The following is a 26372-nucleotide window of genomic DNA, read 5'->3' on the forward strand; positions in this document are numbered from 1 at the left end:
TCAGTATATCATTGAATGCATCAGAGATAATTGGATTATCAAAAATCAAAACCACACGCTGATTTTAATTATGATCAGTAAAATTTATCAGTGTATGTTATCAGTTATATCTTCTACCGTCAATTTTTACCGGTAAATTTAAAAAAACACAATGCGGCTGAAAAAGAAGCACATCCTCTGAAAGCTGAAACAGGAGATATTCATAGAAAAATTGATCTTCGCTTGACTCGCTACATGCTGGTTTATTGCACCTTTCCAACATGCACGAATGGCATCCCGGGACGAATGTCTAGTGTTTCAAGCAAAGCCCTCGGTGCGAGGCAACGGTGGAACGGTGCAGGTCTCTTAGGACAGGCTTTTTTTCTGATGTGTGCTGTCCCTTGTCATTTTCTCAGCACTATGCACGTATGCTACCGTTGGTGCACGCTAAGGAAGGGATTCGCCTTGTTTCAACTTTCAAACAAAATTAAACTTACATAAAAAATCATACAAACACCTGCTACATTATTCCTTTCGCTGAATAATCATAAATATCGTGGCAATGTTTCTCAGACACACATTAACGGCAACCGCACAAACCGAACTAATCTGTACCACATCCCGATCCTGCGGCGTAGGAAACACATGATCCTACCCGTGACCTTTGGTCCGTGCAAAAGTTCACATCGGCACTCGCTGTGAGGCGAATCCATCAACAATTATAGAACAGCTTGCATGCTCGCCCAAAACAAACCACGGGAGAGAGTGAGCGTCTGCCTGGCAGAGAAATAATGCGGTGCCGAAACGGACGCCCGGCGCGATTCATCACCGGCTGCTCATCCGCAAGAAGGAAATTCAAATTTTCTGAGCCAGTTAATGACGCAATTACATTAGCAGCATGAATTAATAAATTGACGCTCGGCAGGAGCGGCAAACATTCAGGGAGCGTTAGTTGATTAGTTCGAACGCGGTGTGTAACAGCATCCTGTCAGCACGTTGGCAAGATAATAATCATCGCCACGTAGCGCTACAGGCTGGCCCAGTCTAACAATAAGATGTATTTATCGTTACTAAATGTCGTATAGCGTTTGGGTTTTATAGACCAATGAGCTACAATACTTTACACTCGAAACACAGGAAGGTTATTATATTCACATAGAATTGAAATTCTGGATATTTCCTCGAAGCTAAATATAAAGAACTTAGCTTTGAGGAAAATATCCGGATTTTCAATCCAACGTGAAGGAAAAGACCTGCTCGTTTGCATATTTTAGAAATAAAGGTTCTTATTCTATTTCAAAGGATTTTGCTAATTTTTGACAGACTTGTTTGAATTTGCAGTTACAAAAATCACCGAGTGTTATGAAAAATATTAAAATAAAGGAAAAATGATTTATCGGTCAAGTTTAGAGATGATAATAATCGTAGAATAGGGTATATTGACATTAAAATAAAAATTGATAGAGTTAGATAAAAATCAGTGATACAAATTGATACGTTTGGCCCGTAAAATATTTTAAGTGTCTTTCAGAGTAAAGCAAACGAGCAAAAGGATTAAAAAAATGTTTTCATCTAGCTTTCAAGTTGAATTTTCAGAAATTTATTTAGTTCGACATTAGTTTTTATTGCATTTAAAAAGCACATGACACTACATTTGCATTTGTGAACTATATATGTTAAAAGGGTAATCTACTCGTGAATTCATGGGCCGCCCTGTATGTGCACTCGCTTTGACGGTGTTGGTATAGGCATAAATTTTAATGATGAATGCCGCCAAGGTGATTACGTATGCATGATCTGGTTAGCGTTTCACTTTAGCGTGTGCATCGCCTGAAATAACACAGACATGCCGGTTTAAGCATGTTTAAATACGCACATGCTCATACAAATTCCAGTAAAACGCAATTCTCGCCAAGTCGCCAAATCTCGTACCGCGATCTGCTCGAATTTCAGGCTTAGGCCGTCGAAGCGCGTGTTTATTGCTCCTCTTCGCAGTCGGCCGTATCAATTTGTGGCACAGTCGTTTAATTGTGTGCCAGAGCATACGTAAACATATAGGCGACTTGTGAGCTTTGCGATTTACGACCCTCGTTAACACACTCTGCGGCCAAAGACAGACTGCGCTTGTTTCTGACCTGCTGCGTCGCTCTCTACATAAACGAGCATTTGATTTAAATTCCGTCTTCAAGAGCAGAGGGAGTAATTAGATAGTTTGTGGTTCTCCCCCATTAGAAGTTGCAAATGCATAAACACAATTCTGGTAATTTCACTTCGTAGCTTTATCTTTCGGAATAGATGGAAGATATTGAATGAATTTGAAAAAAGGTTTTGGCATTAAAGCTTTTTCTCCGCATTTGATCTAATTTTAGGCACCAGTTTATTACGCATAATGAAATTTTGCGAATTTTCAACGAAGCTTAGAATCGCATTAACCATCTAAATCCTCAAAACCCATCTAAAATTCGATATAATCTGACTAAATCACCGAAGAAACCTTATAACCGAACTGAAATGCATTAAAATGGTTGTGTTCATAAAAGATTTTTATTTTAGAAAAAATTAACAATTTTGGGTAATATTCAGTATTTATTTTATGAAGATATATCAAGGATTTTGTTTACATTTTATTTAATTCCTTTGGACCTATAGTATTCAGATGTCGACATAATAAATAATTCCCAAGGCAATATAACGCCGTGGCAGCTGCGATTGCCAGTAACTTCTCACAATGAAACAAAAATTCGAGTGTTGCATAAAATGCTTTACGGTTTAAAATAAAAAGCAATTACAATTCAACCCTTTGTCGGAAGTTACTGGCAATCACCGCTGCTATAGTTTTGTATCAATTTTATTCTTGGTTGAATCCAATAATCATTTTTTATAAACTAAAAACAATCCTTGAAAAACTTCTCATAAAATATTAAACAAGTCTCTGAATTTTTTTTTTATTAAAATTGCGATAAAAATAAATTTGGTCTGGCCAAAAAATGTGCAGTAACAGTAAATTAGTATAAACCAGCTTCAAACAGTCTAAAAAATGAGGAATTCATTGAAAATCCCGTCTGAGATTCCTTCCCTAAAGATCTCATGACAATATAAATAATTCCCTGCCAATTTGAAAACACAATGAGATCATTGGTAAAAGTTTATCCAGGGTTTTATTTTGAACCAGAGAATTTGCTGAATAGACAGCATGCGTTGAACAAATGAATGCATGATGTAAAAGCTCCTCAACTCTCTTTTGTCTCAATTTCAACTTGTTGTCGATGAATCGAAAGGGTATTCTTGTAAAGTCAGGAATTTTCGTGTCAGCCAGTCACGTTTGAATCAATCCACCACACCCGTCGAAAGTTAATCTTTAGGAAGCAATTGCAGCGCCATTTTTCGCCAACTTTGCCTGCCCGAGAAGAAAAGTCGGGAAAAGCGGCTTGAAAATTTGAATGGGAAACTTTTTGACTGTGAAATAGGGAGGAAAAATAAAGTCGATTGAGCCGTAAGGAAGTTTGTCGGTGGTAAGAGGCGAGACCGTCCGACCGACCGACAAACCAACCAGCCGCATACACGCGTGTCGAAAAACTCTCTTGTAAAGAGCGAACACCCTGGAGAAATAACGCGATCCGTCCAACTAATTACCCGAAGCTGCGAACAGACAAAAGCACTCATTGCGGCGGCATTTTGGTCGCGTCTGCCCAAATTAATTACTTTGTCTCTTCAACATGAGATGCTGCGAGTTTGACAATACAACGAGGCTTTTTTCTAACGGCTATGAAGCCAACATTGTGAGCTTTCTCCAAATTTCAATTTTCTAAAACCTCTGAAATATTAACGAAGGCTAAAAGCAGTCTAGGTAATCGGCTTTAAATGTATCTCTATGAAACCATTTTATTTGTTACAGCATTACAGATTACAGCAGGTTTGTACCACAAGGATTGCCTAATTAAAAGACACTGATCAAAAATTTATTTAATAAATTTTAAGACTAAAGGTACACTTTGCAATTGTTGCGAGGGAATTTTAGCAAACATCAAGATTGAAAAATAATAATGCTAACTCTTTTACAGGCGACCAGCTACTCTAGTATTCTCAAGTTTCCTAGATGGTTTCAAGATTATTATAACAAAATGTATTTTCATTTAACTGTAACTTGCTAGTCGGCACTCAACACTAACCCAAAAACTTGCCTGAACACCTTCCAGCTCATTCGCTGAAACTGAAATATACAAAGTGAAATTTGTATCAAAGCATTCATGTTTGACCCTTCATATTTGGAGATCATTGCACTATGTGTGTTTGCAAAACAGTAAGCGAAAGGGGAGAAAATCCGCGGAGTCTGAAAACGACCCTTGTAAACAAGAAGGCGGAAGCAGGCCACGCAGTTTGTTTTGGTCTGCCCGCGGTGCTTTTCGGCCGAATCGATACGGTTGTATTTTTTGTGCTTTCCTTGTATTAAAGAGATAAGCAAAAAAATGTTTCCTCTTCAGCCTGCTCAGGCTCAGTCTCTCTACGCAAAAAAATCACTTTCAAAGTCACAATTACAAAAAAGCATGGCTCCTGCATCAATATGACGGGAAGGAAAAATGTTAAAAATATATCTGAATTGCTAATGTGCTTGTCTGTGATAAATCTTGACAGGGACTAGCCTTAGGCGCTCAGTCCAAACAGAAACACAAAAAGTATTGAACCAAAAGACATCAGGCAAAGACAACATACAAATTTTCATCTTTGATCCACTGACAATCATCAAATATAATTTAAAAATCATAAAATACAAAATTATTGGGATCAGAAATAAAATATAATTGATTTTGTTTTGACAGCGTGGGGCGTAGAGGTTTTAAAGCTGCCTCAACTCATTTTTTAAAGCTGCTGTCATCAAACACCTACTATGTGTCAATGAATAACAGCTTTCAGAGAGCGTCGAGTAAATACAATTCCACATTTCTCTCTTTTACAATTTATCGCATGTGATTGATTACACGTCGGGAAAGGTAAACTGGGAATACTGGAATTGTGCTCAGGGGATAGAAACGCTTTGAATAAGTTCAAATCGCAGGCATTGAAATAATCCGCTTTTGTGGTTTCCACACTTTTTCCAATTTGAGTTCATAAAAATGTCCAATCGAAATTGTCTATAGATATATATCAATCACGGGAAGAGCGTGACACGCACTTGCTGCAAACAGCCATTCCAATACATCACTCGTCGTTTAATGCAAGTTCGTTCTTTTTTCGCTATTTAGAGAGGTGAAATTGCATTTGTCGCAAAACGAGGTCGTGATTGGCGGAAAAGTTGGTCGAGATGAAAGTCTCAAAAAGTACACAAAAGAATGATAAATTGCATTTGAAATGGCGGAATGAGCGAGCGAAAAGCTTTTTGCATGCAAAACGCTTTGAAGAGAAAACGTTGTCTCTGTTTTATTGTGCGCCGACCAAAGTCACTTGAGCAGCTCTCGATTCGCTCGCTTTGTCTCCGCCGCATCCCCTAGGTACATGCAGAGAAGACACTTAATTACCAACGGCTCTTTAATACGACACGCCACTTACACACGAGAGACCATGTTTTGCTCGTCGAGTGGAAAGTGGCAGAGGAAAAGGCTGGCTTTCCACCAACCGGCAGCGGCACTTAATCAATAAGTTTCATTTTCTCTCTCGCAGAAGCCGAAATATCGACGGCCAATGTGTATGTATGTATTTCACATTACGCACATTTTCCCTCGCTATTCTGCTCTTTTCCAATTCGCCCAGTCATCGCGACGGCCCATCGATCCACTTTCACTTTTTTACTGACTGCGAATAACTGACTGAAGACCGTGGCTGGCAGCTGCAAATATAATGGGCACATACTTTAATTGAAAGATTTCATATCAAATTATTAGTTTTTCTATTTCATCAATGGAGAAATATGCCCACATGGGAAGCTTGGTGTTTTTTCCTCAGATCAACTTTTCAAACGGAGATTGATAGTTTATTTTTGGAGGAATTTGGTATCAGTGACAAAGTGAACAAAGTGGAAATGGATTTAGTGAGATTTATCTTGATGCCTGGTGACTACAGAATAAATAGTGCAGTTTGTCAATAGTGAATAGTAATGAAGTTGCGACAGAGTGAGAGTCGTGTTGACCTATTTTTTCTCTTTTTTCCTTTATGTTTCCTCGGCAATGTTGACAAGAGCTTCTTTTTTTCCTGTTTGGCGATGCCTGATCACGTGGCCTAAATTTTGGTTGACAGAAGACTCGTTCCTCTTTATCTACTGCTCTTCACGTTGCTGTCCGCTGCCGATCGACTCTTGTGGAACGCATCAGTCTTTTGGAACGGAACCATGTCGATTGAAAAAAAGCATACAACACTAACCAGACACATTGATTTATTTTGCTGCCCAACTTTCTAAATGCGATTTTATTAAATATTATTATTTTGTATATAAATATTATTAATGGATTTGTACTGGATTGCAAAAACTCATTAAAGTGAAAAAGGTGTCGATCACTAACTAAAATGATGATTCTCAAATTGGTAACACAAAAATTCAATTGTGCAATATATAAATAGGGCTAAATTATTTTACAATAAAAATTATGCTATTTTTAGATACCTCTGCATTTTACAATTCATGAAGAACCTAAAATATTCTTCGTCATATATCTACATTGCTAAATAAGTTCGATAAGTTCGAAAGTTTCTTCAAAATTGATCACTCATTCGCAGCATCCATAGATTCATATTTTTGAAAATAAATTGCTTTCCCATCGCCAAATTGCTTAATTAAAGTGGCGCAAAAGCTGCCGCAAGCCATGAATTTTGATAGGCAGATGTGCCTGTCAAAATTTATTTTCAAATTGCCTGCTGGAGCTAACTGCGTCGGAGAAGGAGGTTCGCTTGGCGATGAGAAATTAGCCTGCGTTGCGGACTAATCAAGATGGATGGATGTGTATTCCATACTTTGCGGTAGAAATGGCTGTGTGCTGGTTAAGACTGATAAAAGGCCACATTTTCCTCGTTTTAAGGGAAAAAATAATTGATGGTTTGTTGTGCAGAAAAAAAAGGGACAAATTTATCAATTATAAATTAAATTTTTTGTGTGAAAACAAGTTATACCGAAAGCCTGCAGAAACTCTGTTGTAATTTTAATGAGTGTTGACTTTGACACCTTGCAACCATTTGTCCTTCTTCTGAAGGATAGCAATTCGTTCAGCAACTCGACAGAAATTAAGATCGTTGACACCGTAGGACAGATAAACAGGCATTTAATTCACGTATGTTCGTTTGTCACTCAAGGCTGTCAGCTTAAGTGCTTCTTTAAGCGTGGCTTGAATGCATATATACCTATTAAGTGACGAGTGCCAATGCAAATGAGTAAGTCGTCGTTTATTATTCCCCTCTCTGTGCTTGTCACGACGTCTAGAGAGCGACTGTGTACTGATTTAAAAACCAATTCCGTTGCGCGCGTTACAGTGTCTCTCTTTCTTGCCGCATAAACATGCCGTAATAAAAACGGCAGATAAAATTGCATTCGCGAGAAAAGATCACGTCGAGCGCGAAATAAAAAAGTCGATGGCCGTTTTTACTGCAGGTACAAGAAGCCGCGGAGAGAACGAGTTTCAATTTTTAATCCGTTATCCCGTCCATTTGCCACCTTTTTATGAGGCGAGCCTTCAATAAACGAGACAGACGCAACCCGCAGAGCACATCGTTGGCCGCACCGGGCGCGCTCTCGCCATCATCGCCAGCCTACCAACAGCTAGGCCAGACCACCCACACGCTCTCTCAAACTCATAAAACCCCTAATTTCGTGTTATACCAATTTCGTCCTCCTGATATTACCCATCTTCTCCTTTGTGCCCTTTCACTCTCAACAGAATCAATTTTCCCATGAGAGCATCATGGTTTCTATTGGAAAAGTTAATTACGCGTGAAAAATAAAAAAATCGTACTCTTCTGTGACTTATCTAATTGACGTTTAAGTAGTATTTGGAGTCATGTTGGTTATTGTTCTGTCTATTGTTTTGTATGTTATATTACCATCTGAATGTGTTTCTGAAAATTATTTTATGATTTTTCTTCGTAAAATCAAGAATTTATGTAAGCCGGCAATTATAATTTTTATAAATTAAACTTGCAGCATATTTTGTTTGTGATATGAAAAGCTTTCGTAGGACACATACAGCTTATTTGTATTTTTTTTTCTAAAAATTCACTAAGGCAACTCTCGCAATGCCTGAAAGTTATCAGTTAATTAACTTTTTGTAATTTCCTCGCTTGATCTGAGAGCAAACATACCTTTCGCAGGTGATTCTGCCACTTCGTCACTAAGTGTCTGTTTTAATTTTTAAATTGGTTTAAAGTTTAACCATTTTCAGCTAAGAGACTTCAAGCGGAAAGTCTCTTGTTTTTTCTTGTATATTTGTTTAGGTCGTGTGGTAGAAGCAGCTGTTTAGCTGTTTTTGTTTGTACAAAAAGTGGAGGGCCAGCAACATTCGAATTTCCTTACTAGCAACAATAAACTGTTTTTTTTTCTAAAAGTACGGAGTAAGTGTAAATATTGACCATGAAAACTCGCGAATGTGAGAAAAGGTATTTTAAAATTTAAATTTTGCACGCAAACGCTACAAAGGGAAGGGATTTTTTAATGGAAATTCTTTGTTTGGACTATAGTCTATTGTTTTTATTCTTTCTGAAAATTTATTCTAGCCATTTATATTTTAAATTTGGTTGTTGCTTTAGATTCAAATTTATTAATTTTTTTTAATAAACTTATAGAGTGGATGGGGCTTCACTGCAGACTTTTGATGCACTTTTGCATGCAAGTGTAAACCAAGCAAGGTTTCTAAAAAAAACGCAATGCTATAATATTCCTAGGAAAATCTTAACTTTAATAATAAATGTTTATTGGTTATATGATAAAGAAAGCTTAACGCAATGCTCGAGGATTTTTTTTAGCAAAATATTATTGAGAAAAAAGAGAAAATAAATTTCATCGCTTCCTATCTGCTGCATGTTCTCACAAACATGAGCATTAATTTTGAGGAACGTGGTACATAATTTGTATAATATAGTCTCATGTTGCGAGGAAGTTACGAGCCGCTCTCTTCGTTCGACAGCGTTGATGGTTACTTTGATGAGCAACTTGTTTTCTCGATTACGCAACACGAACATTTCTATTCACGACCACACATCAACAGCGCGAAGCACACACAAAGTATCGCTTTTCTTTTCGACGCTCATGTAGTGTTTTCGTGTTGGATGCTGCGGACCAGAGCCTGTCGAGCGCAAACTTGATAATGATTTGATGCTTGGCCAGATGGCGGCGACGGATGAGGGAAAAGACTGCTGGCGATAAAAATTTATGACGCTTTCACATAGGGACAATGCCAAGTTCCACCACCAACTCCTTCGTCACTTGGCAAACTCAACCGACAATCGCTGTGTGCGAACGCGCAATTTCTGCTCGGCACCTTTGATTACCGCCCTCCGCGTTTATCAAGCACAGATATCGGCCCTATGGAGCAGCAACCATCGTGATTTACGGAACATTTTGCGTGCAAGTCTGACCTGAATAAATAATTGGATGGGTCGTGATAAACACGAGGACATTTTACGGCCACGATGCAGAAAATGGAACTGCAGTTTGCGCATGGAAGCATTCCTCGAGGAGCAGCCAGCAGCAGCAACACACATTTTGTTCAAAATGAAGACTCTCCGTGTGCAATGTAATGTTCTCTAAAGCGTGAATAAAATGCCAGTCACGTAGAAAACACGAGATGATAATTTAAGCTTAAGTAACGCCAGTCCGTTGGCTCTCATTGTTAAGGCATTTTCAGGAGTGTCAAAGCAATGGGATATATTTGAGCTGTTCGGGAATTTAGTACTGGCTGCCCAATGCAAGAGATGGCAAAAGATGGTTAGTTGAGTACTCGAAATGCTCAAATAGCTCAACGGGTTTTAGGAGGCGCACTGGCCACTTGCTGTTTTTCGCACCTTTCCAGCGGCTTTAGGCACAACTGTCTGGCGTTTCAATTAAAGACCTCGGTGCGGGGAGGTGCAAAGATGGCCACATTGGGCCAAAGCTCCTCTGCGGCCACTCGGGCCCCATATTGTCCGTTCGGCGGTGACATTGGGGCCCGGTGAGCTCATAGCTCACGGGATGCGCTGAGCAGATGTTAAAAAAAAACACGCAGCGTGTTTATGAAGTGAACATTTAGCCATTAAAGCACTGTTTAAAATGTTCAAATTGTTTATCACAGATATTACAGTAATGTGTGCAGCCATAGTATTCTTCAGTGGGAATACATGATCAAATTAGCAGGGCCATCTGAAGGGAAAAATTCAAATTGCTACTCAATCATCAGTGCTCGACCTTGATCTATTTTGGTCTCCTCAAGATTTATCAAACAACGGTCTTACAATCAGTCCCCTTGCTCATTATTTTACGATGGATTCCCTTTAAGTTTGGATCTATAGCTATTTTTCGTTCTTCATCATTTAGGCTTTTGGCATGGTTGAATTACATTTTTAATATTTTACCGTTCTTTTTTTTTTTTTTTTTTTTTTTTTTTTTTTTTTGCTCTTTTTATCCTTGTCCGTCCGAGGACCGGGAAGGGCGCGCACTGCACTAGCACGAATGCTGAAACCCGGGTCCCAATAACACCGCGAACGGATAACAGCCAAATTTTTTTAGCCAAATCCCATACATTAATACAAAGGGGACAGATAATTCGAATGAATTGCTGGAATAGATCTACAACTAAGCCTATTATGTCATTTAACTCGGAATATCCGTGTCATTCAATTATTAATAGTGGCTGAAACGGACGGTGGTTTTAAACTCTTTATGCTTGCTGAATTACGAGCACGTGTCCACAGTTGAACACGCTTAACGCGAAGTTGCTATATGAAAGGTAAAAAGCAGCTTGCACTAGAATGTTCGCAACAATTTTGCTCTAATTTAACGAGCCCGGCTAAAAAGTGTGATTTAGGAGGAGGGAGTAATGCAGCAATTTAAGAGATTTGAGCTCGCACGTGCGCTGCGCGGGCAAATTACCTGCTTTTTTGCCCGTTCGCTCGAGAGAGGCAAAAGGAAACACGCTTAAGTCTAGCACGCTCGGCTGCGCGCTTTTCACCTGGCGGCGCTTCACGCTCGTCTTTTACGGTCCTCATGCGCGAATAAGTGGTCGTTGCATACATAAACACTCGCCGGGGAAAAGCATCTCATCTGCTTTAAGGCTCACGCTTTAAATTGCGAAGACATAAATCAGTGGCAGCCGTCGCCACTCTAGCCGAAAGATAACTGCGCTTTAATTAAACATTCCAATAAATTGAATTGACCTATGGGTCTGCTAATGGCGTTCGAAAACGCCGCTGCCACTGAGCAGCAGCCGGGCAAAGATGATAATGGCCTGCATTACACTTTCGCCCACACACTCCGCGTATTTCATACATACACATACATACGCGGCGCTGTGTTTGCCGACTGCGGACAGCCGGGGATGCTGTTAGCTGGTCCACCGAGTGGATCGTGCTTTTTGTCTACTGCACACTTCCCAAAGAGAACCGCAAAGCTGCATTCCTAGAACCTTGGATATTAGTTTAGTTCATTTTAAATACTGATTTTTTCCTTAGGCCAATATTTACAAGAGCAGCTCTTTAAAATACGTCAAATTTGCAAACCTAACTCAGTTATAAGCTGTATATGATATAGTAATACAAAAATCGAATTAGAAGAATTCTGCTACGGCAAATTATAGTTTAGAAGGTTTAGTGAAATTCGCTTAATAGTTTTTAAGAATATATGGACATCGTCTATCAATTTGATTTCCACAGGTAAAGAATTCAAGATTTTGTGAATTATGACGGGTTGACTTGGGGCTGACTCAACAAAGGAACATGCTACCACGAAAATATCATTGGGAGAGGAACTACCAAATATGCATGTCAATAGCTACGTTTATCGCGCACCAATGTACACTTTTGCTTATTTTTTTTGACCAAATATTAAATATATTTTAATATTACAATACATTTTTACCACATGAGAATTTGGGGAACAATGGACTGCGCAAGTCCAATCTAGCGCGGTGTTTTACCTCCACTCAAGGGTGATTATAAATTAAATGAAATTCTGATTACATTCAAGTTTTTTTGTGATTCATTGAATATAATGAGAATATTAAACGTATTTTCCTGTTCTTGCCTGTCATTTTAACTTTCAAATGGTTATCTCTTTGCCATTGTGCAAAATAATACACAAAGCATTAGTTGAAATTCTACAGCTCTATTTTGCTTTTATTTCTTTTGGTTTTGAATATTGAACATTGAGCATTATATTCATTTTAGGACTAAATGTTCCGACTTTTTACAACTAACAACTCATTCTAAAATGAGCTGTGAAATGTTCATTTAGCAATGAATATATTGAAGTAAAAAATAAAATTTCAGCAAGAAGATGCATTAATATTTGTTTATTCATGCGAAGTCTTTGTATACAATTCAAAAAAATTCAAAAGGAAATGATGGAAGAGAGGTAACAAAATACTGCAAGAAACGATAAACAATCATTAAATAATCTCTCGCCACACTGAGCCGATTAAATAACTGATTCAATAATAGCTAATAATTTGAAAAATGCGTGGCAAGCTGGAACAGAATATGGGGAAAATATGGCCGTGCCCGCAAAATAATTTATCACGACAAGCGCTGAAACAGTGGCCGCGGCTCTCCGTTTTTGGCCTGGAACCCCTCTGCAGCCGAGAACAATACGTTCGGCTTTAATAGCCGAAAGAATATTAAGACCTTTTATTTTTGCGGCCGGCGCACAGCGCTCGGTGGCTGGCTGGCGACCGCTAATGCACTTGCTATTATCGCTTGTTCGCCCTATCGCATTCCCACCGGATTCGACCGAATCGAGTGCGACGTGCACCGTAAGAGGTTCAAGTACGTGATTTGTCCATTTCCTCCTCCACCGAGCGTAATCTGATTCACTAGCTGTATTACGTTCTAGCAAGTTTTCAGGTAGTTAAAAATGACCGACTTTTACTTGTGTCTTTTCTGATGCGAGTTCTTCAACTCGCATTTCATGGTTTTCGCCATTTTATCTTTGCTTTTACAACTCACGCGACATGCTTTTATGGGCAATAAAAGATTAGTTATTGATTTATCTCTTTAAGGTCAAATGCTACGAACCTTATTTATCTTGAATAATCCCGACAAGAAATATAATTTCCTCGTAAATATCTTATGATCGTGTCAAAGTTTCAAGCATTTTCTTTTCAATCTGTGACTCCTTATTGCTTATCACAGTCTTAAGTTGATGATTTCCTTTATACAATATACATTATGTTACTTTATGAATGAGCTATGTGATGAATGTAAAACATCAATATGACTGCTCTTTATTTCTTGCTTACAAAGCAAATGCAAAGGACTATTGAACATTCACAAACAATTTTAATTGTTTTTCTTTGCTTTTCACATTTCGATTAAGCTGAATTAAATGTTTTTTCATTACTGTAACTTTGATTTTTTGTTTCGAAAGAAATTTTGAATCTTAAGCAGCGGAATTTAACCAATTTTTTAGAATTCCTGGTAGCTCGAAGTATTCAAAAGGTCATAAATCTAAACCATTGCAATTTGCAATAATGTCACTCTGGTGCAAATCCCATGCCACTACAATAAACCTTTGTGCGGGTCAAATAAAATCACTCACCTTTATAGGTTTCCCTAAAAACGTGAGGGAATGGCTTTCTGCCAAAAGAGATAAAACCGCTCGTGGTCATTTCCAAAAGTCTCCAGGGGTGATACAAATCTTAAAAACCGCAGCCAAAAAAGGAAAATGTGCGTCCCTGCACAAGTGGAACAAAAATTTTACTGTACGCAGACAAGAATCTCAACTGATTTTGCGGTTAAATTTGCAAATCCACCGATTTTTGGGACTTAACCTTGTCAGGCAGCATGCAATATCGGACAAAAAAGTGTTCGTTTCTCGGAGGCCAACATCTCGATAAGTAGAAACTGAACCGATATGTGTGCTGTTTGTTGCAGTGGATCTTACAAGCAAGCACTGGCTGGCAGTGATATTGGTTCTCACGATGGCGGCCGCCGCCGGTTTGGGGGTGCCACTCGCCCTCAAAGTTCAGTCCGGCGCCTCGCTCGAGGAGCGCATTGAGGCGGCCAAGAGACTGCTGCAGGAAGTGCCGCTCATCGACGGGTGAGTCGCAAATATATTATCCAATCTGGCGCACCGGCCAAATGTTTATTGCTTTGTGAGCCCTAAGGACTATTTACATTTGTAACTCAGAGATATAATTCACCTTCTAAAGGGCCTAGGGATGTTAAGCGGTTTATTTAGTGAAAATGAAGGGATTTCTGAATGTGACTAAATCGTTATGAATTCCTGCCAATCGCTGAGATACAATTTATGCGTCTTAATCTAGAAAGCTTTAAGCATAATTATCATAAATACGACATAAATACGATTCATTTAATTTTATATTGGTCATGATTAACCACATTGTTTGGTATAAATATAATAGTATACAGAAAAAAGAAAATCCAACAAACATAGTTTACTGTTATATACTTTGTTAACATTTTTTTCAGAAATCCTAAATTATAAGAATTGGATTAGAACTTACAGAATTGTCGGCTATGCACTACCAATTTCATTTATGACGTCTAAATTAACCAGCAAATCTCTTGGTCCTGTTCAATGAAGAATAGGTAATGATTTTTCATAAAATTTCACCTGCTCTCATAATTTTTTTGCCGGTCATAAAAATTAATTTTTGTTTACCTACTTCGACAAATTTTCGTGTAGACTGTCAAAGCTCTACAAACAAATTCCTTTCTCATTCTGCAAGGAGTGCAGTAGAATATTTTTTCTCATGGCTGATTTACTTTTGATAGGCACAATGATTTACCTTGGAACATCCGGAAATTCGTTCACAACCACTTGGACGACTTCCGCTTTTCTGAGGACCTGCGCAAGATCACGCCGTGGTCCAGCAGTGCATGGTCACACACTGATTTACCAAGAATGAAAGCCGGTTTCATCGGTGCTCAGGTAAGTTCAATTTGCTCTCGCATATTCTGGAAGGGTAAAATTATTAGTAAATTAACATATATTGGGAAATAACTATAGCAAAAAATTAAACAACACAACGATGTCACGTCATTTGAAATCAAAACCATTTTTTATCATATTTGGGAATTTTTTTATTCCATTCCTTCAGTTCACTGCGTCCTGTGGCACAAATTAAACGCACTAAAGTGATGATTAAGGTGTACAAAACTTTTTGACAGGGCTGAATCAGTGTCTGTTTACCCAAACCCACAGCTTTCCCATTGCAGCAGAGAACGAACAAAAAGCGTGGGTTGAAACGCGAAACACATGACTTTTGCAGTAATCCGCTCGTGAAAGTTCAAATCCGGCGTCAAAGGTGGCTATGTACTGGAGCGAGAGGCCGGAATGTAAGCCAGCCCACCGGTGCGAGGCTTTTGTAAGATTTAATGAAATTTGCATTTTCGAGTTTAGCGGCAGTCGTGCGGAGTAGAATAAAACGTCCCTTTGTCATGCAAATGCTCTCGCGTGGCCGAATTTATCCGCACCATACATTGTGTTGGAACGAAATTTATAGCACTGATCGGGCCGCCTGTAATATTCGTAGAGCTGCAACCTGCGCAGCACACCCGCCGTCCACGTTGCATACCCATTATTTGCCGAGGAAGAAGGCATGCTCACTATTTTGTATCCAGGGACAGGAGTTAAGCCCACGTGTTTCTAATACTGAATTTGTTAAATGTACCTAATTGATATTTATTTCTTCATCCTTAATTCAGATGACATTTATGCAGATATTCAATTTTAAATTATAGACCCATCATGATTTTTCTTCTAAAAATCACCTGTTTGCTTGTGCTAGTTGCGTGAAAATGGATGCAAAATTTTTAAAGTGGATCTATACAATCTATGATTATTAGCAACACTTTGCATTGCTGACTCTAGCAAGAGGCGTATTATTTATGGAACACAGCAGCGACAAAAATAATATTTCAAATCAGGACCAAGAAACATCAAAATTCACATTTTGGCAAATTTCTCAAAAGTCATTTTAGTACATTTGATACCCCTTGCTACGATCTAAATAACGGCGTATAACAACGATTTTTAACTTTAAGACAATGCTCATAACTTGATTAGCTTGCAAACTCTGAATCCAATTTATGTGGAAATTTACACGACATTCTGGACAAATTTAAGCTCTCCCATTTTTTAATTAATGTTGTTAGTAATTGCAAGACCTTTTTCGTAATTTTGCAGTACAGGTCCAATTTAAATTGAATTCATTTTATTATTCCTTTGTAAAACAAATTCGAAAATTAAAAGATCCATAAATCACAGACTCTCTGAACGGCGCACCTGGATGTGTGCCCATTAGTTCTCTGTGAAATTTAAACACATACTGTTATTGCCTCACATCCATTAGTCGAAAATAATCCTCGTCGGTGAGCGAGACCGTATAATTGCATCTGAGTTGCCGTCTGGAGCAAACAATGGAAATAAAGCATGGCGCGCGCTGCCCTCTCGATTCTTGCACCTGGCCGATTCCGTATGCGCGCATTAGCGATGCCGTCGGAGTGGAAATGCTAGCGTCAATCGGCACCTTCGTTCTATTACGTCAAATATTAAATTATAAGAGGCGCACTCTGCGAGAGCGTTGCTCTCTCGCACATGAGTATTGAAACAGCTGCCGCGCACGGAATTCCTGACTAGCTCAAGAATAATTCATCGTGCATCTCAGCTGCTACATGCACGCTACAAATGGCCCGTTTTTGGCGCCACGCCAACTCGGCCATTGAAAATCACTAAAGCTTTTTCTCCTTGGGGACTTTCTGCTGCTGCAACGCTACTCTGACAGGCCTGGACTGCCAACTGCTAAATATTGAAATCGGAGAGCCCATTCTTTTTCTTATTTCTATATTTTCCTTTTCGCCTAGCCAAGACAGTTTAATCAACTGACTTTTCACGACTGCTACAAACTTAAATTCCAACATTTCATTCACGGTTTTAACGACTCAGATTATATTCTTGCGTAACTGAAAATTCCAGTGTGGTTATGAAATGGTTTTGAAAGAGGATGCGGCACGTAAATAGATTATATTTTATGTCGCATCTGTGTAAGTTTATAAGTCATATTTTGAATTGAAGCACTATCAGTAAATTTATAATCTAAAGTAATCCATCTTGGACATTAAATTAATTGAACTTCAAAAATTACGTTTCATTATTAAAATCAAGAAGGTATACAAAGCCTCATTCAGTATTGTTTTCGCTCTCACGAAAAAGGCTTAAAACTATTAACAAAGATTGAACGGAATGAGCACGCGAAAAGATTTATCTTGAACAATTGGAAAGCTGCCTTTTCCGGCCCGACCCCAACATTGGTGTCCATTTGCACCTTCGCAGCGTTCGCCATGCACCACTCACTCGGGTTGTGGAGGCAGGAGGCAGCTTTGCGACCCTCTGTACCAGCCGGCGTGCTTATCGATTCGCACAGCGCTTGATTAATCGCGCAGTACTGTGCGTGGTCCGATTTGTCCGCTGCTGAGTGCCCCGAACTGCATCTTTGTGTGCTCCCGCCTCCCCTCAACAGACACCCAGGCGGCATCAGTTCGCTTTTTGCAACAGTGCAAATAACTAGCGGAAATTAAGCCGCTCCGCTGTCGGTTTGACGAAAAAAAATAGATTGATGTGTCGATTTGTAACGAGAAAATAAAAGGACCAAATTAAATTCTGACTTTTTATTAAGAGGATATTTCTTTCTAGCGTTATCCAGGCTTAATAAGTACAAAACCTTTTGAAATCAGGCTCCGTGTGAAATTTTGTAGCTATTAACGTGCTATGACGTCAATTTTATTTATTTCGCGATAGATGACTCTTCAAACATTTATTTTGATAGCCTCAGCAAACGAAGAGAGTTTTCCAAACAATCTCATTTTATACAACAAACAAAACAAATTACACGCTCCGCTGACGCTGCTTTGACTAGGGTGCGTATTCTCACCACCTGCGAAAATTTTAGCAGCAAGTTGAAGCAGGAACGAGTGGGTGGCCTCTCTCTCCTCTCTATCTCTCTCGTTTTCTTTCTTGTATGCTCGCGTGCACCAAGATAAATACCCCGGTCACTTTCTGCTTGAAATAAAACTGCCAACGCGAAAGAGAGAGCGGCAGCCGCCACCATCCAGCAACCCTTCCCGTCCTCCCCGAAAAGTTTCCTCCTCGGCGAATGCGTGTGTGTTCGTACGGCCTGTGTTTTATTACAACGGGGATTGCTTGCACACACTACATATGCGTATACATGTGGTTGTCCGTGAAGCGGCGTGACGCTGAGCATTTTAAACGCCCGTCGTCACTGCTCTGGCACTCCAAACGTCATCACGAGCTTGATATTTATAAAGGCATGGTGGAAACAGAGCAGAAAAATGGAGAGAGAAATGTTTTGTTCATATCTGGATTGAATTAACCAGTTTCATTAAATGCATTCAGCTGATATTAAATGTGAATATTTTTTCCTGTATTTTTTTAAATGATTGTATCACAAACGCTGATAAAAAAATCAAGAATCGCCGGAAGCGAGTCATAACTTTTTGAAGTGTGCATCCCTTAAAAGACTAATCCAGATTTTTGCACTTCAATAAAAACACTAATATTTCATAGCCATGATCAAGTCGACGCGGCTTACGTGAGAGACTAATGGCTAAACTTGAATCTATTGACTTGTTGAGTGCCGAAAAACCAACCAGCACAGTCAAAGTTCGCAGCACACCGCGAAATCGGCGGAAGTTTAGGGCGTTCGTGCCTTCAGCAGGCGATGATAAATCAAGCCAGGCGAAGGCACATTTTCGCGAACGAGATAAAATCGCGGTGCTGCCGCCCGGCTGTTGGTTTCAGTGTGCGCGAATTAGTGCAGCAGCGTTAACAATCCACACGGTGGGGGCAGCCGGGGTGAGAGGCACGGAAAATGGGTTGAAATTGCGCTGCTCAGGACGTGCCGATTGCAAAACAGTTGAAGCAGAACTAATGAAAACTTTACCACCGCAAATCCACTTGACTTTGAAGTGCGAGAGAGAGAGAGAGAGAGAGAGAGAGAGAGAGAGAGAGAGAGAGAGAGAGAGATCACGTGAAACAATAATAAAGGTGGAAGAGGCAAACTTTTTATATTAATTACACGGTGTATGCCGCTCTTCCCGTGCTTTACGTGCTTGTTTATTTCAAAGGCTTGTTAATTCTATAGGGATGGAGGCTTTTCACTGCGAATAATTGCGCATAAATTTCCTCCAAGCTCTCATTTTAATAAATTATTTTCGCCTGCAAAGAGATTGGGTCGCGCGTAAGTGCACTACTGTGGATTTACGGCAAGGCGTAATTAGATTCATTCATAAAACCGTGGATAATCTTTCCCTTGGAAAAAGATTAAATTTTATGTGCAACATGGAAAAATATTCTGCTATTATGAATTCTATATAGAAGCAACAAAATATTAATCTTAATGGTGATGGAAAAAAGTGACAATTTATATTCACAACATTCACACCTTTTAATAAGTTCCATCTATTTCATTTAATATTTCATTCTGATTTCCATGAAAACCCGCTTATTTCGTAATGCAAAATGTTTAATGCAAAGAAAATTACCTCATCTTGGCATTCGCGAGAGGAAAAAGTGATAACCTCAGATGTTCATGCCTCATATTTCAAGCCGTGTGTGCATCTGAAATTGGATGACCTTTAAGCAAAACCTAATTTCCAGTCTCGCGTGGCAAACTCTCTCAGAGCTCATTTTACCAGTGCGCCTGTAAATAATTCATCCGTCGGCAGCGAGTCGCGACAAAGAGGGCGAAAAGGCTGCTATGTTTGCTGCAGGAGACGGACGAGCGAGCGCATATCATGCCGGAATGATTCAGGACGTGTGGGAACGCGAGTGTGCAAATAAATTACCCCGAGAAAACCACCCTGCTAGGCATTTGAAAGAGCAAAGTAACGAGCAGGAGGCGCGGAATATAAAAATTACAGCACGTGTGCATTCACGGCCCTGCGACGAACGAACCAACCAACTCGTCGAAGGAGAAGCTAGCTGGCAAAACAGATCCATGCATCAACACACTCGGTGAGCACGCCGAGCCAAAGTAAAGCCATATAATCCACAGTGCAAACAAAGGAGAAAAATATTTGCGAGCTGCACCATAACTCTCGACGCACGGCTACCCTTGTTTGCTCAGATTTCTGTTCGCCCACCGTCTAATAAGAGTGTGCTTTCTGATCGTATCGCGACTCTCGCCTATTTTTCCAATTAGTCGTCCCTTTTGTTGCTTTTGTTTCTCCCCCAAATGGCACAGTCGTTTCTTGTGCCGCGCCTGATCATTAGACGTACTGAGACTTCAAGGAATCTGCCAAAGACAAAAATTGTATATTGGCAATTATGACGCTCTCAAATAAAAATTTCGCAATTCATTAAACCTTTAAATTAAGCGTTTTAAAACCCCCTTTAAGTACATGAGTATCACCATTTTGAACAATAAATTTCATGCGGTGTTTACTGCTTTAAAGCCCTTCCATTGTAAATTTTTCTTCCTAATGAAAAACAAAATTACTACAATCATACACTTCAGGTGGCTTTTGTGTTAGTTAAATATCTAATATGCAATCCAGGCTGTTATACTGATATATAATTCATTTTTGCTAACAAGTTGCTTCTAAATTTTTCTCCTCTAAATGATGATACATTTTTAACACATTGTCGAAAGCTTACCAGCTCTTTGAAGTTTGTAATATCGACCCAGAGTTTTTTCTACGCTTTTGCTATGGTCACTCCACCGTGCCCAATGATGTCCTATGTTTCGACACCTCTTCCAAATCAACTAATTGACACTAGATGCGATAAATGGACGAAAATAGAGCCAGCTGATGTTCAAAAAGGAAAATGTTTTATGAATTTGATAAAATTTAGTTTAACTGTTTTATGCCAATAAAGTTAAATAGTAAACCGATGAGAAAATTTTTGGGCATAGTGCCTTCCACACAGCAAAAGGAAACGGATCAACAAGGCTTAACTTTGGTCCAAAATAATAAAAAAATGGGAGGGTGCCTTTTTAGCTATTATTGACACACGTTCATTAGATACACCTTTCTAGGTTTCTTTTAATTAATCCAAAATTAAAAATTCACCCACATCTTCAGAGTTGATGAGGACAAATACAGTTAAAATAGAGTTATGAATAATCAATTACCACAATTCTCTTTTTATGGAGGTGTTGCCTGATGTGTTTAGCGTAACTTATACAGAGATTGAGAAAAGATAAATAAATAAATAAAAATTAATGAGAATATTGTTATTTTGTCACGGGCTGTCAAAATGAATTTGTGCGTGGATAAAAATTCCGTTACTGACAAAACTGAAAGCGAGATCTGATGAAACTGACAGCAAAATCTTTTAGCCATAAAATGTAACATATACTTTTGACCATCTGTTAACAGTTGCAAGCCGGCAAATAATTAAATCCCGTTCAATGTGAAACGTCCGAATTCGGGGCAGCAATAATGCACATCGAAATTGCGTGTAATGCGCGCACATGGGAGGCGATGAAAAAATCTGGCTCTCGCCGGCTGCGAACGCCGCTAGAGATCGATATATTATGTACTTTTAGCGGGCGGATGGGGTGGGCCGTTCTGTACGCCCTCGCCCCCGAGCCCTAACACACAGTCAGATACACACACTCGCTGCTACTTGAGTTGCCAACATTGCGGCGGGCGAGAGAGCAAACGGCCGCTGCTTTTCACTGAGTGAGAGAGAGAGCTGCGAGGAGCATTTATTTGCAAAAATGCGCGCGCACGCCGCTTGAAACAATTTCAATGAGCCCTATCACGTACACATATATCCGCGGCAGACATTATTACCCCAACAGTAGGAATGTGTGCCAATGGGAGGCAACACACTCAACTCTCTTACTCCGCCGCCGCACCACTAGATATGAAACCATTAAAAATGCTGCGGGTGTGTTCCGTACAAGGCAAAAATGGAATATTTGAACGCGAGATCGTTATTAACCCGGAGCGCTCAGCGCCGAAAGAATTGAGATAAAAAGCTGCGGCCACTGTGTGTTGAAAATTCATCCATCAGCAAGCCGCGATTCGTTTTGATATATTTGGATAGCGTGTGAGGCCAGCAGGGAAATGCAACGTGGCCTTTTGGGACTTAGGAGCCGCTTCCACACAAATGCCGAGGGACAGCGACAACCAACTACTATTAATTATGGAAAAAAGAAAACGCTTCAACGCAATTAGGGATAACGTAGATGAAAGCTGGGTATGTTTAGCTATTTGCCTTGATAAAAGGAAAGACTTTCTTTGGTCCTCATAAAAATGTTTCATATTTGTTTTTAATATTTTTATTCAGTATTTTTTCAAGGCTCTTATAAGCCAGAGATAAAAATATAAAAATTTGACCCTTTTAACTCTCTCGACAATATTTTTGCAAGTTTAATTGTATCATATTAGCTACGTTTAAGTGTCTGGTCTTCTAGATTAAAACAAAATCGAATCATAAAAATATTGTTTAAATTTTAATGAATGATTGATAGTTTAATAAATTGATTTGGTTATAGTTAACCGTTATTAAACATTTATATAATAATATCACTTGTTGAGCCGAGAAGAAACGTTCCTTCGAAACCGAGAGCAATTTTTGCAGCCTGCTACAATGACCCAATTCACCAGCCATTTCAATTTTCACACGCATGTGGAGGTGCGTGCGGGGAGCAAAAAGGCGACAGCAAGTTGACACCGGCGTTGGCGGAAGCTGCAACTTGTCCAAAGTAAACGTGTCATCCGCGCGCATATTGATTGGACCGCGTGTGCACGTTTATGGCACTCAGTCGCGAATATTGCCCGCGTCGAGTTTGACATGACCATAAAATTCAATATAGCGTGCTGCCTCGCACCATAAATCATGCAGCGTTGAGGGTTTGATTTATCTTGCTATTACTTTATTGACACCGCAGTGGCAGCGATCCCCGCGCTAGCTAAACTTTCTTACGTGTCGCGCCATAATTGTTTTTGCCAGGCGCTCGAATTTCTCGCACGCCTTTTGCTGATTTGCCATGAAGGCCAGCGCGTATTGTGATTGATGAAAAGCCGGCACAGCCTTTGACGTCGGCGTGGTCAAAGGAGCCATTAGCACTCCTGTGACCGTGTAAAGTGATAGATTTTACCTGCTCTGTGAGTCTTTTTCTAACCATTCGTTTATGTGCTTCGAGGGTAGTGGAAACTCGATGAAAATGACAATATTATAAGGAGCATATATTATAATTAGATGAATAAGTTTCCACTCTTTTGTAATTCAATAATAAGTATTAAAAACAAACAACTTATGAAAAAAATGAACTATAAGAAATAAAACATTGAAAAAATTCTGGGAATAAAGTATAAATTTCCAAAAAATTTCCAACACTTGGCAATTTTTTTTGAAATGATGACGGGGAGAGATAACGGTCACATTACCGTAAAGAATTAATAAACATTTTGTTTCCAAGTTCTTTGAACTATCATGAAGTTTGTTATATCAAAAATATGTCGGCAAAATTTGAACACAATTTTTTAAATTAGAGTCACGCTTTCCTGTTGATTTTATTCAAGTTAAATCAATTTACGTTTTCCCTTTTCACACATCAACACATCACAAATTTTCATGAATACCAACATTGAGTTATGAAAAAGGGACGTTTCAGTAAGTTTTCTTTTGTTTGCTCTTCATCACGGATATCATTTGAGAGCGGGCTCTGATTACAATTGGGCAGATGATTCAGCATGAAATACGAGAAATGGGTTGGGCATCTGATGCACTTTCACATCATCTCACTCATTCTCCGCTCCCTTGAATATAATGGTTCTCTTTGTATGTGTGAAATTCACCGGTGCAATCAATGATCCGACACACGCCGCCTCGCGTACACAATCAAAACTCTCGTCACGCGCTCCATTGCGTGTGTCTCTGTGGGGCCGAAAAGAGCAAAGGATGGTAGATCCTTTGATCCTCGGTCCGCATTAGAGAGGAGCACAAGAAGTTTTTGGCAGAACATGCCGAAAAATTAAGTTAAATTCACTTTAAAAATGGAGGTAAATTAATTTTGAAAACTGTTTTTTGGTCACTAATGTTAATCAGTTAAATCTATCATTTAAGGGAGGGTTAGAAATTAAATAAATATCATTTTTGACGATTTTAATGTTTAATTGAAATTATCACAAAATGAATGGTTCAAATAATTATAAAATGTGCCTTAGCTTTTCTACTCTGTATCAAAAAATGCTTCAATGCAATTAAATCTAAGGCCCTAACTGCGTATCCAAATTTTGTTTACTTAAATTTTCTAACAATATAACAGTTAAACAATATATATTTTTTTAAATATTTCTCTTTATGAGACTACCAAATAAATTAGCAAATTAAACTCTGCTCCCTCTAAACAGTTAATCACGCTAACGAGCTCGAAATTTCACAAACGCCAACCTTTCAGGCAAAATCTCATCAGGAGCACTCACTTCAAAGCCCCCTCAAGTTTGTCTCGGCTCTCCGGCGCATTTGGCCCAGTTTGTTTTGCGTCGACCCACATTCTAATTTCGTTCTGGCCCTTTGATCCGCTCGGTATGGTGCGTATGTCCGTCCTGCTGCAGAGGCTTGTCGTCAGCATCTCTGGAGCACATTAATCTCCGCAGCAACGCGAGCCATTATCGTCGGCAACGCAGCGGAAAGAAGCACATGCAGTTCTTAATGCTGACGTGCGTGTATACATATGAGCAAAACGCGCGCGCCGGTGACAAATGACTGGTGTGTCGCTCCCCAGGGGCCTGTTGTTGATTGCTGCCGTATTAATGGCGCTTTCACCTGACATTCTTCACTGCCAGATGCTCTTCAGGCCTTTTGCTCTCTCGTTCGTTCGTTCGTTCGTTCGTTCGTTTTGATTCGCGCCGCGCGGACGACTCAATCAACGCTGCGAATCTATATGACGTTTATTGATCATTGACTCGAGCCGTTGGACCGACGGAGAATGATGAGAGGGAAAAGCACAACACTCTCGCGAGCGGCGAACGAAACGAGTTTCCTCTCACCCGTAATCAGCATTAATGGATGGAAATGGCATTTTTCATTCACAAACTGCCACCTCTCTCGCTCTGATTTCCGTCTTCGCTCTTATTGATTGATGGATGCTAGCTGCAGCAAAACAATCTTTTCCTTGGCTTCTTTTCTGCGCTAAAAGCACAGTCGTGCTTGCCGAGATACACAATCCTAACAGTTATTGGATTGAAGTTTCTATGAAATCAATTATTGATAAACGAATAATAATGTAAGGATTGTTGAGAAAAAACTGATATGCAAAAAAATACTGATACATAGTTCGATCTTTCTGTGATGAATTAGATTTCAGTATATCTGCAATGACAAGTTGGAAGAGATATTATTTACTTCTTGATTTTGCTCTTAAGTAAGGATTTCTAGTACTTTTTGTTCGTCTGATTGTATTTTAGACACCAAATGAGTACGAATCTTACATTTCAAATAATTTAGAACTACTCTTAGAGTCATCTAAAAAGGGTAACAAAATATATTCGACTAAAACCTTTTAAAATGCCTGCGAGCGAAATAATTGATTTTGTGCGACATTTTTTGTGATGGAATATATTCTTGCGTTTTTTAAAAACATGAATTACGTTCTTAAAATTTGTTGATTTTAAAAGGATAAATTTGTTTCTATAAAATGATTGGTTTTAACTTTTTCCCACTTTTATTTTTCAATTTAAGCTCTCCAAAATTGATCGTTCTTTTGTTTTTACAATTTTTTGAACTCAAAAATATAAATTGTTTGAGTTTGAATAATTATTGCTTGTAATGTGGTAAAATAGTCAATTTTGTAAACAGATAACATCAATCCTATTCAAATGTAATCGCCTGCAGAGTTTATAATAAAGTTTTGGAAAAATTGTGAAAAGGTCCAAACTCAATACAATTGTAAGTAGGCTTAAAAACTATTCAAATAGCCCATTATCGTCTTGCAGCTGTCATTTTTCTCATCGAAAATGGATTAGGACAAATGCTCACTAAAGATACAAAGCATTAATTAAAATGAAAAAAGTTTTTCCTGATCAAAGAGATAGTGAAAATGTCGCTCATATCACAAAGAACCCATTATATTAATTTCTAGTCGGATGTTTCTTGACAGAAAAGCCTTCTCCCGTTCATCCCTCTTTCCAATTTCAGCAGCAGATTCATCTGAAAGCGTCTCCGTGCTGGTCATTAATCTTCCGCCCACTTCTCTTTGTCTTGCAAAACTCGCGATATTAATCTAAATTAC

The 26372-nt window shown here is 39.1% G+C and overlaps 1 protein-coding gene across 2 annotated transcripts in view; it reads left to right on the forward strand.

Moving 5' to 3' along the window:
* Nucleotides 1-26372, forward strand: part of LOC135937200 (dipeptidase 1-like) — an 86800-nt gene that overhangs the window by 17223 nt on the left and 43205 nt on the right. For both annotated transcript variants that reach the window (XM_065480301.1, XM_065480308.1), the window contains exons 4-5: nucleotides 14014-14179; nucleotides 14878-15034. In XM_065480301.1, coding sequence (XP_065336373.1) covers nucleotides 14014-14179; nucleotides 14878-15034 — 323 coding nt within the window. The remainder of the gene's footprint in view (nucleotides 1-14013; nucleotides 14180-14877; nucleotides 15035-26372) is intronic.

Source organism: Cloeon dipterum, chromosome 1 (genome assembly GCF_949628265.1).
Source record: "Cloeon dipterum chromosome 1, ieCloDipt1.1, whole genome shotgun sequence".
In the NCBI taxonomy this organism is placed as follows: Eukaryota; Metazoa; Arthropoda; class Insecta; order Ephemeroptera; family Baetidae; genus Cloeon; species Cloeon dipterum.